The following is a 14,121-nucleotide window of genomic DNA, read 5'->3' as shown; positions in this document are numbered from 1 at the left end:
TCTCTCTCTCTCTCTCTCTCTCGTGCGCGCTTACTCGCTCTCGCTCTCGCTCGCTTGCTCGCTCGCCCGCTTCCCTTCGGTTTACCGTGTAATAAGCGTTACAAGTTTTATTGCATTTGATATTAACCGCGCGCATACAAATTATATATGCATAACAACGAAACACGAGGACGTTCACCGTGACTTTATAAACTGAGACATGAATTACGTATCTGCTGAGTAGGACGAATGTAAAGTTATTACACAGGCAGTTATCATGCTTCATATTGCGATATTATTTATATTAGGAACTAAATTCATCTCAAGAAAATGCCCGGCATCGCACGGAAAGCAAATAGCTCGGGATTTAATTAATATACTTCCGTATTCGAGCTCGAGCTTCGAGGAAGTTATTACGTAGTCTGAATTATTGCTGGTCTTAGGGCTTTTTGTGACGGATAACAAGGTAGGGGGCTTAGCTTTCATAGCTGTCTATTGTGCGAGAAGACTTTCTTAATGACATTACCTGGCGTCGCATTGCGTCAATGTGATATTGGCGGACTTTCGAGCACTTCGATTACAATGAAGCACGGTCAATGGAAGTCGAACCTGATTACTTAGATGAAAAGAATCGAGGCATTTATTTCTGGCAATATTGTTACGCGATTAGAAATACTCACCCTCGTCAATTTATTTCACGATTTAGATATAATTCAAAATTTAGATACTCTGAAAGAAAAAAGACAGCAACCCATTTTGGGGCCCACAATTAGTAATCGAATTATTTGGATTGTTCGTAACACTCTACTCTGGGAAAAAGTTTGACCTTTTTTTTTGTAGTTGAGCAACTTAACATTTCGGTTAGTGCCTCTAAAGTGAAGATTATCTTTGCGTTACTGAATATCGACAGAACTGGTTGAGAGAATAGATTAGTATTGCTTTAAAATCTCGGATATAGATCGAATAGCTAATTGCGATTTTTAGTTACGCGGGGTAAAATTCGTAAAAGATTAGAATGCTACGAATAATCCAAATAATTCGATTACTAATTGTGAGCCCCAAAATGGGTTGCTAACTTCTTTTTTTCCCCCAGAGTATAGCTGATAGAGATCCTACATCTTCTAATCGTCTAATTTAATTTATTACATGTAATAAGTTAAAGTTAGAACCTAATAATTTTAGAATGCTCTGGCAATCCAAATAATTCGATTACTAATTGTGGGCGGCCCCAAAATGGGTTGCTAACACCTTTTTTCCCCCCAGAGTATAGCTGATAGAAATCCTACATCTTCTAATCGTCTAATTTATTATTTAATAATTTATTACATGTAATAAGTTAAAGTTAGAACCTTATAATTTTAAAATGCTCTGGGAAAAGGCATGATTTTATCTCTCTCGAAACTCCGAAAATAAATCATCAAGAGGTAAAATAATTATTATGTTTTATAAGGAGGGAGTCAAACTAGATTTACTAATTAATTAGCGAAATCAGTATCGCATCAGATGTGGCAAACAGATATTTCGCAAATCGTCAGATAATTAATAATTAAATAATCGAATATAATGACTTTTCTAGGAATTGATTTGAAATGTCGAATACACGAAGTGTCAAGTGTCGAGTCCGCTTTTAACAATAAATTCGATCGAAGTCGCAAATGGAATTATGAAACTAGCAATGAAATATTTTTAAAGGCTCTATCTTTAATATCGGAAAAATTAACGAACACTAGCGGAGGTAGTTCGTGTACAAAACCCGCTTTATCAGTAAACATCTGTTTCGTGAAGCGCAGTTTCCGCGATACAACGGTGAAACAATAGAAGTAGCTTAGCACTTCGACCGCGGACATGCAATTCATCACTTCGTCACAAGACTTCTATGACATGGTCACGAAGTAATGTCCCGTCTTGACAATATTAACGTGCCGTGGTATCGATTTATCAGTAACCTGCACGCAATGTTGTTAATAGCACCAACATTATCCACGAGACTATTACAGAGGCGACTAAAAAATAATTGCCGTACAATTTTGCGATGCTCGCGAACCGGAAATACTTTGTGCCTCTATTATTGCTAGCCGTAAAGCATTTCGCAGAGATTTGCCATTCCTTGGGAATATAAAACTTCTGATGATTTCAGCAAGAAAAGTAGTGATGTCGAGATAGACATTAAGAATACATTATACTCGGTATTACAACATTACTTATTATAACCGTACAATGTTATCACGATTCGGTTTTCTCTCTGCAAAATAAGAAAGTTTTAGATACTCGATGTTCGAGTCATCTCTACGTTTCATAATTTGTTTTTTGCTAGAAAAATTACTTTATACTTGCAAAATTTTGACTTAGACAAATACACTCTGTCTAGGTATTGCAAATAGTTTTTAGTCTCCGCATTGTGCCCTGAACGCGCCCCATGTTGGTAAATAATATACAAAATTACAGCGTAATTGTAGAAATTCATACCGCTGCCAAGTATTTTAAGTAATTAATATTTTATTTTAATTAATTGTTTCCAATGCTTCTTTAGGTATTTTTATTTGAATGTCATCTTTTCTAATTAATTGTTAGACTTCTGTTTAAATTGTTTTACCAATCTCTTGTCGTTTGCAAATAATTGTCAAACAATCTCTTCGTGGAATATGTTCGAAACGTAATTGTGAATTTTGTAGCCATACAATCTCGCTGCTTACATCACAACTTATTTGGATCGTTTCAATGCTGAAATGCGCAATTTTATAAAACGCGCGAAAATTCAAATTTTCTCCTCTTTCGGATTTTTCGGATCGGCATTTCGTGAATTATTTATTATATACAAAACGGGGTCAACTAACGAGAAGCCGCCACTTGCACACACACATGTATATTATGTGCGCGCGTGTGTTAAATATTCCTCCTTTTTTTTTCAATAGAAAGTTCGTGCGATGTAACTGGCAGGGAATGTCGCCGTTGTTCTCTGGGTCGCGCATAGTCATCCGACATTATTACTCCCATTTCCCGCTCGTTATCGTGATGAAAGTGAATTATTTAGCAGCAGCTAATTAATTAGTACCATCAGGAGAGCACGGCTGTCTCATCGCAATATAATTTCCCAGGCCAGGTGACCTCGCTGGCTGCGTGGGATAATTACTCGCGGATCTGTATTTCCGCCGTGTCTTCGAAACACTTTTGCCATTACGCGCGTGCTATTTTTTTTTCTTTTTTGGTCGCGATTATGACAGCCGGTATCGACTGCAACCGCGGCGGTACCGCGCTGGTACCGCGGTGGTATCGCCGGTGGTACCGGCAGGTAAGAGGCGAGACACGCGCGTTTCGCAAAAGGAGAGTAACGCTCCGTGACGTCGAAAGCAACGTTTGTTTTCGCGTTCCCTGAAATTATCGCGAATTTTACGAAAGACATCGGCCCGATTAGGCGATTTTGCATCGAACGATATGCGAAGCAGCGTGTCTTCGCCGCGACGCTAAAACGCTTGCCTCGCGCGCACAAAGTTTACCATTCCCGGTCGTTTCGCGACTGCGCTCCTTTTTCTCCTTTCTTCTTTCGCGTTTCCTGAAATTATCGCGAATTTTACGAAAGTCATTAGCCCGAATAGGCGATTTTGCATCGAAAGATATGCAAAGCAGCGTGTCTTCGCCGCGACACTAAAACGCTTGCCTCGCGCGCAACGTATAGCGTTCCCGATAATCTCGCGACTGCGTTCCGTTTTTCCTTTCTTTCTCTTTTTTTATTTGCTTCCTAAGTGGACGACCACGGTCGTCCCCGGTCGATTGTGACGGGCGGATAGCGGTTTACGCGGGACACAATGCGATAAGGGCGTACCGATACACGCGCGATAGCTGACGAGTTCATCGCCAATCCTTATCTGATCCACCTCACAATCAGACGCGTATGCGGACGTAGACGCGCGAGAGTTGCGTGTCATTATGTCTCTCGCCGGGTTCTATTTGTAGGGAGACCAGCATGAGACCCGCGCATTCGAGCAGCTGATCGAAACGGAACGTCCCGTTTGAAAGTGGCATATTCCTCCGCGCGGTCGATGCGTGCACCTTCGTACGAATTAGCCATGTGCTAAGTGACTGGGTGTCGCAAAGTGTGCTCCGGTTACCCCCCCTAGCTGACGCGTGCACTTTTCGAGACCGCCTCGTATTTCCATTCTTGTAATCGCCGCAGCGTATGCGGCGGGCATAAAAATCGTAAAACCCCTCCTGCCAGCGTAGCATAAAACGATCAGCAGGAGCGCCATTATTAATAACGGCGTTAAAATTAGTTTCACATTAATAAAGGTTGCATCGAGAGATGTATGGAATATCGAAATACTGCATGTAAAATATTAAATATATAGACGTGTAAAATACGAAATGCATAGACATATGAAATGTTAAAATATGCATAAACTATTATGCCGGGAAAAACGTCGGTGGATATATTTGTGTTTTTTTTTTTTTCATAAATATCGCCGAGAGAAGCGATCGATTTTTATAACGAGTTTTTCATTCGTCTCTCGCAAGCCCGTATCAGCTCGTTCCATCTTGATGCCGGATCGTACGCGATGTGAGAAGAAAATGTCCAAGCGCGATTCGCAGAATCGTGATAAGCGTGCGTAAAGCTAACGCGGGCGATCGATCTGCCTAAAGAATTCTGGTTGCATCTCCCGGGCAAGCTTTTAATATCAACCCGGGGGGGATTCCCGATGCGAGCGATAGGAGTTCCACGCGCTATCGAATTCGCAATGAACCACCGGCCTCGTCTTTCTGTTGCAGAGCGCTGAGAACCGGCCGTCCTCCGTCATGTGATTCCACGAAGGCCCGTACAATTAGTAGAACACGGTTGTAGTCTCGTTTTAAGTCTCGCCGAGAGAAATCCTTATCGCGAGTCCACGCACGGCGAGCTGGGTGATGAGCTCGTGGCACAAGCGGACGACTGCCGCCGTTGAAAGATGTTCCGCTCCAAGATTCGCATTCACACGTGTCAAGTGATACTGCTAACGTCGCTGGTATGGTTCTTGGTCGACGTCATGGTGCTCATGCTCTATTCGGACTGCATCGGAGGGTCCGGATGGGGCTGCTCGGAGAGCAAGCAGCAGCAGCAGGCGCTTCAGTCCGAGGAGCCGCCACAGCTGCACCCGAAGGCCCAGATCAGGGAGCCGCTGGCGATGAAGCAGGACCATAACAACAAGAGGCAGTATCCGCAGTCGCAGCTGCAGCTATGGCGTCCGGCGAGGGTCGTCAAGGAGAACAAGGGCAGCCCGGGCGAGATGGGGGCGGCGGTGCACATCGCGCCGGAGAACGAGGCCAAGCAGCAGGAATTGTTCAAGCTGAATCAATTCAATCTGATGGCCAGCGACATGATCTCCTTAAACCGTTCCCTAAAGGACATCCGACTCGAGGGTTGCAAGAACAAGAAACACGCCAAGTATCTTCCAGACACGAGTATCGTGATAGTTTTCCATAACGAGGCGTGGACCACTCTGCTGCGGACGGTCTGGTCCGTGATAAACAGGTCTCCCAGGTCGCTGCTGAAGGAGATCATCCTCGTCGACGACGCGAGCGAGCGCGGTACGTTTTCTCAGCGCACGCGTAACCTGCGCGACGGGCATCAATGTTTTTACTGTTTGTAATGTAGATTGATTTAACCAACGAACGACCCAACTGTATGTTTAAATGAAAGAAAATATAAACAACGATTCCATATCGGGGGTCGCAAGAATCGTAATTGCAAGCCGTGGATCGGAGTGACGAAAATGTCATTTTCCAGAACACCTGAAGCAAGATTTGGAGGACTACATAGCCACCCTACCCGTTCCTACGTACGTGTATCGCACCGAAAAGAGGTCGGGCTTGATAAGAGCGAGGCTTTTAGGGGCAAAGCACGTCAAGGGACAAGTAATCACGTTTCTAGATGCGCACTGTGAGTGCACCGAGGGCTGGCTGGAGCCGCTATTATCAAGAATCGCCAACGACAGGCATACCGTTGTCTGTCCGATCATAGACGTAATCAGCGACGACACCTTCGAGTACATCCCGGCGAGCGACATGACCTGGGGAGGTTTCAATTGGAAATTGAACTTCAGATGGTATTACGGCATTACGACGTTAAGCGTCATGAATTTTAATAACATTACGCTCCTATTTTAACCGAAATAGTTGAATCTCCCTTACCTTCTAAAAAAAAGGGACACACGCGGGGGAAATTTGAGTTGCAAATGTGTAAATCTACATATTTTGCAAGTCATGAATAGTTAGATTGGCATATAGTTAAATCCGCTTGAAAATCTATCGATCCATTCGGCATATATATATATTATTGACATAAATTTATATCCCCCTTAAATTACCGTACTTTCATAAATTCAGCGATTTTTAAGCTACCATGCCCATAAATTCAATACTTCTCGGTCTAATTTAGCTGCATCTGCATATAACGATCTGAAATATAATCAATAATGATCTTTTTCTCTCTCTCTCTCTCCCTCCTTCAGTGCGTAATTACGAACTGTCAGGTCTACAAATTTACGGTCCCCGCAATATTCACCACAGACGCGCATATATATGGTGTTTATTATTAAATTAAATTAAATTAATCTATAATTAATTTCGAAATTCTAAAACTGAAACAAAATGCGTTGGCAGTCTCTCAAATTATATATTAGCGCGACGTTTTGTGCGTTTGCGGTATCTGATTTTTTCTTATGCTTTTTAAACCAAATATTAATATATTATGTTAATTTCGCTTAATACAGGTACAGAGTCGCGCAGAGAGAAATGGACAGGAGAAATAGCGACAGAACGGCGCCGCTACGAACGCCGACCATGGCCGGTGGATTGTTCTCTATTGACAAAGAATATTTCTATGAGCTGGGCGCGTACGACGAAGGCATGGACATCTGGGGCGGTGAAAATCTTGAAATGAGCTTCCGGGTAAGCACTCTTTGAGATACGAGAAAGTGGCCAGTTTAATTTCCGATTGTCCGTGAAAATTTTACACAGCTTGATTATATCCAACAAAAAACATATGGCAAACAGATTGAGCTAAATAGATTCATTAATCCGTGAGATTGACAAAATGGTTATTTACAAATATAAAGGAAAGGAGGCCGAAATGTGTTTGGAAAGTTGCCGGTTTCATGCTAATATTCCAATTCCGTATACTTTATGTGTAAATCAATTTGTAGGATTCTCTAACTCATTTTGTTTTCGTTACGAAAGACTAACCGCTCCTAGTATCCATTAATAGACAACTTCCTCTATCTCGTACTACCGTGACAGTGTGTGACTATATTAGGACATTTGACCAAGAGTTTTTGAAGGGTCTTCAAAGAGAGTATTACCGCACAAATTTCCGTTGTCATTTGTGAAGTCATAAGTGCCTTGTAGGTGTGGCAATGTGGCGGAACGTTAGAAATCAGTCCGTGTTCACATGTGGGACATGTATTCCGGGACAAGAGCCCATATACATTCCCGGGTGGTGTCAGCAAGATAGTCCTGCACAATGCGGCCAGGGTGGCCGAGGTCTGGATGGATGAGTGGAGAGATTTTTACTATGCCATGAATCCAGGTTAGATAATCAAGTGTATCGTTTAATTAATATCTCCCCCCGATGTTGTTGTGCTAAATTGCGCTAAATGATACCACCATTATGCACATCAGTTATACATATCCCGTACATAGCGTAACCGTTGAAATTCACAAACGTGTTATCTGTTACATATCTCTGTCGCTCCAAATTGTCTAAACACATGTACATTCGACGTAGCTAAAAGAAACGGTTGATAAATTTTGTTACAATTTATTTCACAGCTAATAGCATTTGCTTTAAAGTGTAGCTGGTACTCATGTAGCGCTTACGCTGAAAGCAATGATGTTAATTGACAAAGCATTTTTTCAAACTGATATTATATTCTGCTATAATATTATATTATATTATTCAAGCGAAACTCTATATGATACATTTGACGGGTATCTGATACAAGCCGTTTGTATTACCTCATGAAATTATTATGATTCACACAGCCATGTGAATTGCTGCTGTTTTTGAATGCATTATGTCCTTGTTAACAAGTTGTCTCTCCATTTGACTAATAATTAATAACAGTCTTGCGTTAATACATTTTCACGAAATAGTTTTTAACACATTAGCTATACATACACAAATACATCATAAAGTTAATCGTCTTTTGTATGTGTTGTGCACATTATGATTTATGTGTGTATTTACTAATATTTCATACATAATACACGCCCGTAGTTACACGCATTATATTTCTAATATCTAAACTGAACCAAGATCTCTCGAACTACAGAAATTGTCCTCAGAATCTTCGCGATTGCTGCCATCGGGGAAATAGTCCGCTCCAAGTTGTACCTTTAATCGATCAAACAGTACACAGTACACTCTTGTACACGATATAGAAATTAGGGAATGGCCACTTAACGTGAACATTGAATGAACGTATTTCAGATGTATTTTATCTCTGTGTCTCGATACGAATGCTGGTGTAGTCTTAACCACTCATCCATCCAGCCGACTAACCAATTGAAAATTTGCGCTTGCTTTTTAATGGACTTCTCTTATCAGACTACATTATAGGTGCCGCAAGAGAAGAGTTTCTAAATCTACCATGAGCGCCGCCGAATACGATACTTATATTAGCCATGTGTTGTACCGTTTCTTTTTGTCTCTCATCGTGTTACTATCATTTTTTTTTGTAACCGCTAACACACTAACAGACCTGAGTTGGTTAGATATGGATGTGTGGTGGGACATTGGAAATTGCGACATGCTCGCACGTCGGGCATGTATTCCGTAAGTCGACCCCGTATACCTTCCCGGGCGGTACCAGCAAGATAGTCAACCACAACAATGCGCGGCTCGCAGAAGTTTGGTTGGACCAATGGAAGTACTTCTATTACAACATTAATCCAGGTAGCACTAACACTGGCGTATCTCGCACAAAAGAACAGAATCTATCCCTACGTTACCCTCTTTCTGTGCATTGGTTGCTTTGCGATAACGCATGCTTTGGGAGCTCTCTGCATGTCCCGTCTCTTCATCAATTATTTTCGTACACGGCTTCTGGGTGCTCGCTGCCTCTATCAGATACCCGTTGACATTTATTTCAAACGTCATTGCTATCACGTTCTCTGTCAACGCTGTAATGTTGTTAATGGTCCATTAGACAACGATGGGTATAATGTACAATGAACGGCAGTGCAAATAAAATATATAGTGGTGTACTTGGAGAGTAAAAAAAAGAGATAAGTCACGCATGGCATTAAGGGTTCTATGTGATACTATTATAGAGTCAAAAGGTTACTGTTAAAGGGAGATACTCTATTAGAGTGGCAAACATGCGAGTAACATGAATACGTAGCACACGTGTATTCATAGTAGCTTCCTAATTGACAATATATGTATGAAATTGTAAGACAACTTTGAGATGAAACACAATACATCTCTGCACGCTGCATTTGCAGATGTACGAAAGTTATTGCGTATGTGTGTGTATGCGTGTATATATAAATCGACGCTACGTCATGAACTTCTTTACCTCTTTCAGATTCCCAGAAAAAAATGCGTTGCACAATTATTTTTTTAGGAGCAAGCATATGGCATTTAATGTATCATACAATAGACCGTGGTCACCAGTTTCTTTATTTTTAGCACAAAATTCTCTGACAAATCTTCTTTTCAAACAATTGACATGCTAGCACAATATGTAAAAAGATATTATTATGTGAATAGCTTCGTCGTTTGTAAGCCGTTGTAGCGTTACAGAAACTGAATTTCTTTTAGGGGCGCGAAACGTCGACGTCGGCGATGTTTCCGAGCGGATAAAACTCAGAGAACGGCTGAAATGCAAGAGCTTCAGATGGTACTTGGAGAATATATACCCGGAATCGCCAATGCCGCTAGATTATTACTATCTCGGCGATGTGAAAAACGTTGAGACGCAAACCTGTTTGGACACTATGGGCAGGAGAACCGGGGAGAACGTCGGAATTAGCTATTGTCATGGATTAGGCGGTAACCAGGTTTGTGTCTACTTTGAATACTGAGGTAATCCACGGGTCGTGGTAGAAAATCAAGAGATCTCGTTTCTCAACGTTATTTCTGACGAAAGCTGTATTATCCAGGTATTTGCTTACACTAAGCGGCAGCAGATAATGTCTGACGATATGTGCCTTGATGCAGCTAGTCCACAAGGTCCAGTGAAGATCGTACGATGTCATGGTATGGGTGGTAATCAAGCGTGGGTTTACAACGACGAGGTAAGGAACGTAGGGTAAAAGAGATGATCTAAATATTAGGTATTTAAAGAAAACAGATATCTGTAAATAAAGAAAAACAATGAAGCATAGTTGCGATAAGCGCAAAACTAATATTAACGCACGCCGTTTCTTTCAGACCAAAATGATTAAACACACAAACACGGGTTACTGTTTGTCAAAACCCCACTCGGGCGATGCGTCGCAACCCGTTTTGGCGCAGTGCGATGTCAACAACATCGGTCAAAAATGGATTATGCGTAGCAAATTTAAATGGCAGGCCAGCTAATACGAATCGACTTTAAGCGCCAGATCTTTACGCAATATTTGTTAATATATTTAATAAATGGTAACCGATGGACTGATCGCAAAGGACTTCCCAAGTGCGCATACGAGACGAGATAATCAAGTATCACAACCAGTGGCGAAGAAACGGTCCAATATCGTCGTCTAATGTGTACGTTAAATGGAATTGACAGAAACGATTCTCGTCGGGATTGCGTCAGAAATCGTAGTTAAATAATTAGATTCTACAGGATTTATTTACCATTGATAAAGCAGTATCGAGAATTTACTGCCATTCCTTGTGGTACGGTCCTTACGGTACGCCTTGAATGCACAATAGTGACAGAGATGAATTTCTCTGTTCGCGTGTGAACATAAGTGATACTAAACGACGAACAGAGTGAACTCCTTTTCTTCTTTCCTAGCCGAGAAGCGGTAAAGAAGAGATCATATCAGACCACTGTTATAAATAATTGTTGATACAAGAGAGAGAGAGAGAGAGATATTTGATAATTTCGGATGAGTGCAATGACGAATGACTGACCGTTATGTCGGTACGCAACGAAATGTGAATATGCTAGAAATGCATCGAGCGAGATAATGACGGAGTGAATGCTAGAATGTCAGTGAAGTTGATGTGACGCTACCGCGATAATAATATAGAAAAGATTATTATTGTACAATCCATTTAATAACTAGGAAAGAGCACTGGATCTTTTTATATTCATGTTTCTGAATAGTTCCTCGTTGCATCTCGTTCGTATAATTTAACTGTTACGCGTCGTTTCGTGCAAAGAATGTACTTATCAGAATTTATAGCAATATATAGAATTCATCAGATTTTTTAGTTAGATGCATACAATTATTAACTCTCGTTACACTTTATTACGGAGACATAATGCAATTTTAATGCAAACGTACCAGAATGTCTTCCATATTTTAATGATAGCAGATTTTTCCGACATAATCAGCTATTGCGCACAGTTACGGATTACTACTTCCTCAATGTTTAATTTGCGAATCAACATGCGACGAAACATTGTAATGTAAATCTCTATAAAGAAAATAACATTTGTATTAAAGTGCATCACTTACAGGTTAAGTAACGAAAATGCAATAATAATTGCAGAGAATTAGGAGGCATTTATGCAGAGATTAACTGAACAAAATTTTATCTTCCATTATTGGATCCTGGCACCTTTCTCTTCGACATCATGAGTTGCAGTAGAATATTTTTATTCTTCGAACAATGATAAAAATTGCTCGACATAAAAGATTCCTAAATCTGCTACTGAAAACTTTTACAAGTCTACACTCCTGTGAAGTATAACTTCCGACACATCTTTAAGATTCTTTCCCTATTTGTATCTACTATTGAACGACGAATATACTCATTACTCTTATGTAATCCAAAAGAATGTTACGGTGATGGTGCAACGTTAAGCTTGATACATTTGTCTTCTAAGACTGTGGTATTTATTTTTGTATAGATCACAAATTGACTTATATGTTGAAATAAGCAATGTGTCAGTCCACTTTATAGATAAATGATGAAACGTTTGATCGCGATCGAAGAAAAAAAAAACGATAGTCAATAGTACCTCTTTTGCAAATACATCATTCCTTACAGGCTGATTTCATGGAGAACGCTATTATTAATATAAATAAAATTGCTAATGAACGATTCCCATTTTAATCATTTGCTCAACGAATGTCTCTAGCTTCACGGTTCAATCGATTATGATGATGTGAAAAAGGGAGTTTCAATTATTATAATAGCCTGAACTGCGTAAGCACGATCGTTTAAAGACAATAAAATTATTTGTATACGTTATTAAGTTTATAATAATGCATGTCTCTATAACGCTAGCATAATGATTTAAGATATCCGTAAAGTAAGTGAAATTTGTAAAAATGAATGTATGCACATTAACGACATTTTAAACTCGACTTCCGTTTCTTTCTCAGAATGTAATTAAGTTTGACTAAAAGACGAAGCCTCTTAAAGAGTAATTTATTTATAGCTGTTAAAATTGTACCATATAAGTATTCTATAGAATCTTATAACTACAATCGATACACAATTACATCTTGTTAGAATAAATAATTAGTTTCGTTACATATGTGAAACGTTGGTATCATTATTTTTTAATACTTACAACTCCTGATTAATAAATGCAAAGGTTTAATTATAATGTCACGTTTAATACCTCTTCACACACGTTAAAATAGCTCCGGTGTATGCTTGAAAAAAATTCGTACTCGTTAACCTTGATCCAGGAATAAAACAAAGTTACAACAAAGAATAATGCAGAAGCAGACAAGAAAACTGAAAGATCAATTTAATGAGATGTAATTAAATTGTCACGATTGTCCAGTTGTTCAATCAGGAACACGTCAAGTGGAATCGGTTCGCATTAAATGAAATCGAGGGGTATAAATTGTTAAAGATATTTATTACATTTACTGTTCCTTCACCTCCCGCAATCGGCGTACAGCCGACCTCACTGACGCGGCAGCCGTCGTGGAATACACCCACGCGCCACCGGCAACTGTCCTCTTGCAGCGTTTGCAGGACCAGATGCCTACGACGCTGCGCTTCATCGCCTCCTGTTAGAAAACGCAAAAGCACAGCTTGACGCATACGTATGGCAATTTCTGCTACTAACTGCATCGAATTATGAAATAACATTCATATGAACGACTCGTAATGGAACGCACAGTAATGAGAAATCTTAGTTCTAAAAAGTATCAAGCATTGAGAAGGTACACAGCAAGGAACGCCTGGACATTTCTATAATGTAGTCTGTAATTATGCGTCTATCTTTCCGACTTGTGGTGCTGATGAAGCACAATTACTCACCTTGCCGCAAAACGAGCAAGTATACTTGCTGTGTTGGGTGATCTCCATTTTCTTAACCATTTTCCTAAGGGAGGCACCGTAACGGGTGCCATATTTCCCGGTGATTCCGACCTTCTTCGTGCGTTTCGCCTGTTAAAAATCAAACAGTTTCAGAATCTCTCACGACATCGATAATACCAAATGATACAAAGCAATAGCGATCGTGAATAGAGCGAGGAACGCTTGCGAAACATAACCTCGTTGTAGGTTAGATCTCCTATAATCGTGCAACGTTTAGCGATTCAGGATGAAATATACAAATGAAAAGTTCCTCGAAAGCAGTTATTCTCATTTGGTGATCAACATTACGTAGATCTCGGCAAGATTTAGCGCGTTAATTTCGATAAAATATCTCACCATTTCGAGCAGATGAAGCTATCTCTCGTGAAGAACCGGAAAGAGAGCGCGCGATGCGTGATGTGAGCGACGTCGTGCAAACGTCGGAAGTTGGCTGGAAGAAACGAAACGCGCGGGAAACACTTGGCGATTTTAAAATGAGTGGCAAGCGTTCCATTATCTGCGAACATTATTTTACAACGTGATTTATATCGTTTATAAAGAATAATAATATAAATGTGAATTTTGATTAACAAAATATCATGAAAAATTATTAATTATTAATTATCGTGAAAAAAAATTATTCTGTACATACATAATAGAATCTTGTCAATAAATGTTGATAAAAAGAT

General features: G+C 40.2%; 2 protein-coding genes across 5 annotated transcripts in view; one reads left to right on the top strand and one right to left on the bottom strand.

Moving 5' to 3' along the window:
* The window catches only part of LOC105559994 (polypeptide N-acetylgalactosaminyltransferase 5), a 25,818-nt gene extending 13,165 nt beyond the window's left edge, over window positions 1–12,653 (top strand). For 3 of the 4 annotated variants that reach the window (XM_012008698.1, XM_012008701.1, XM_012008700.1), the window contains exons 2-8: window positions 4,741–5,535; window positions 5,735–6,053; window positions 6,720–6,897; window positions 7,354–7,534; window positions 9,773–10,011; window positions 10,114–10,248; window positions 10,385–12,653. In XM_012008698.1, the coding sequence (XP_011864088.1) occupies window positions 4,917–5,535; window positions 5,735–6,053; window positions 6,720–6,897; window positions 7,354–7,534; window positions 9,773–10,011; window positions 10,114–10,248; window positions 10,385–10,534 (1,821 nt within the window). In that variant the 5' untranslated portion in view covers window positions 4,741–4,916 and the 3' untranslated portion in view covers window positions 10,535–12,653. Of the gene's footprint in view, window positions 1–4,740; window positions 5,536–5,734; window positions 6,054–6,719; window positions 6,898–7,353; window positions 7,535–8,721; window positions 8,903–9,772; window positions 10,012–10,113; window positions 10,249–10,384 lie in introns of all 4 variants that reach the window. The other variant, XM_012008702.1, reaches the window with a different exon arrangement.
* Window positions 12,654–12,968: 315 nt separating this feature from the next.
* On the bottom strand, window positions 12,969–13,882 carry LOC105559993 (60S ribosomal protein L37a). Its single transcript, XM_012008697.1, has 3 exons — window positions 13,790–13,882; window positions 13,394–13,522; window positions 12,969–13,140 (listed from the first exon to the last, which is right to left on the bottom strand). Exons 1-3 carry the CDS (start codon window positions 13,790–13,792, stop codon window positions 12,994–12,996), a joined length of 279 nt encoding a protein of 92 aa, XP_011864087.1. The 5' UTR covers window positions 13,793–13,882; the 3' UTR covers window positions 12,969–12,993.
* Window positions 13,883–14,121: the final 239 nt, after the last annotated feature.

Source organism: Vollenhovia emeryi, unplaced genomic scaffold, assembly GCF_000949405.1.
Source record: "Vollenhovia emeryi isolate VEMERY1.0 unplaced genomic scaffold, V.emery_V1.0 DF939246.1, whole genome shotgun sequence".
Taxonomy (NCBI): Eukaryota; Metazoa; Arthropoda; class Insecta; order Hymenoptera; family Formicidae; genus Vollenhovia; species Vollenhovia emeryi.
The sequence above is the reverse complement of the archived record's forward strand: the minus strand, read 5'-3'. Positions and strand labels throughout refer to the sequence as shown.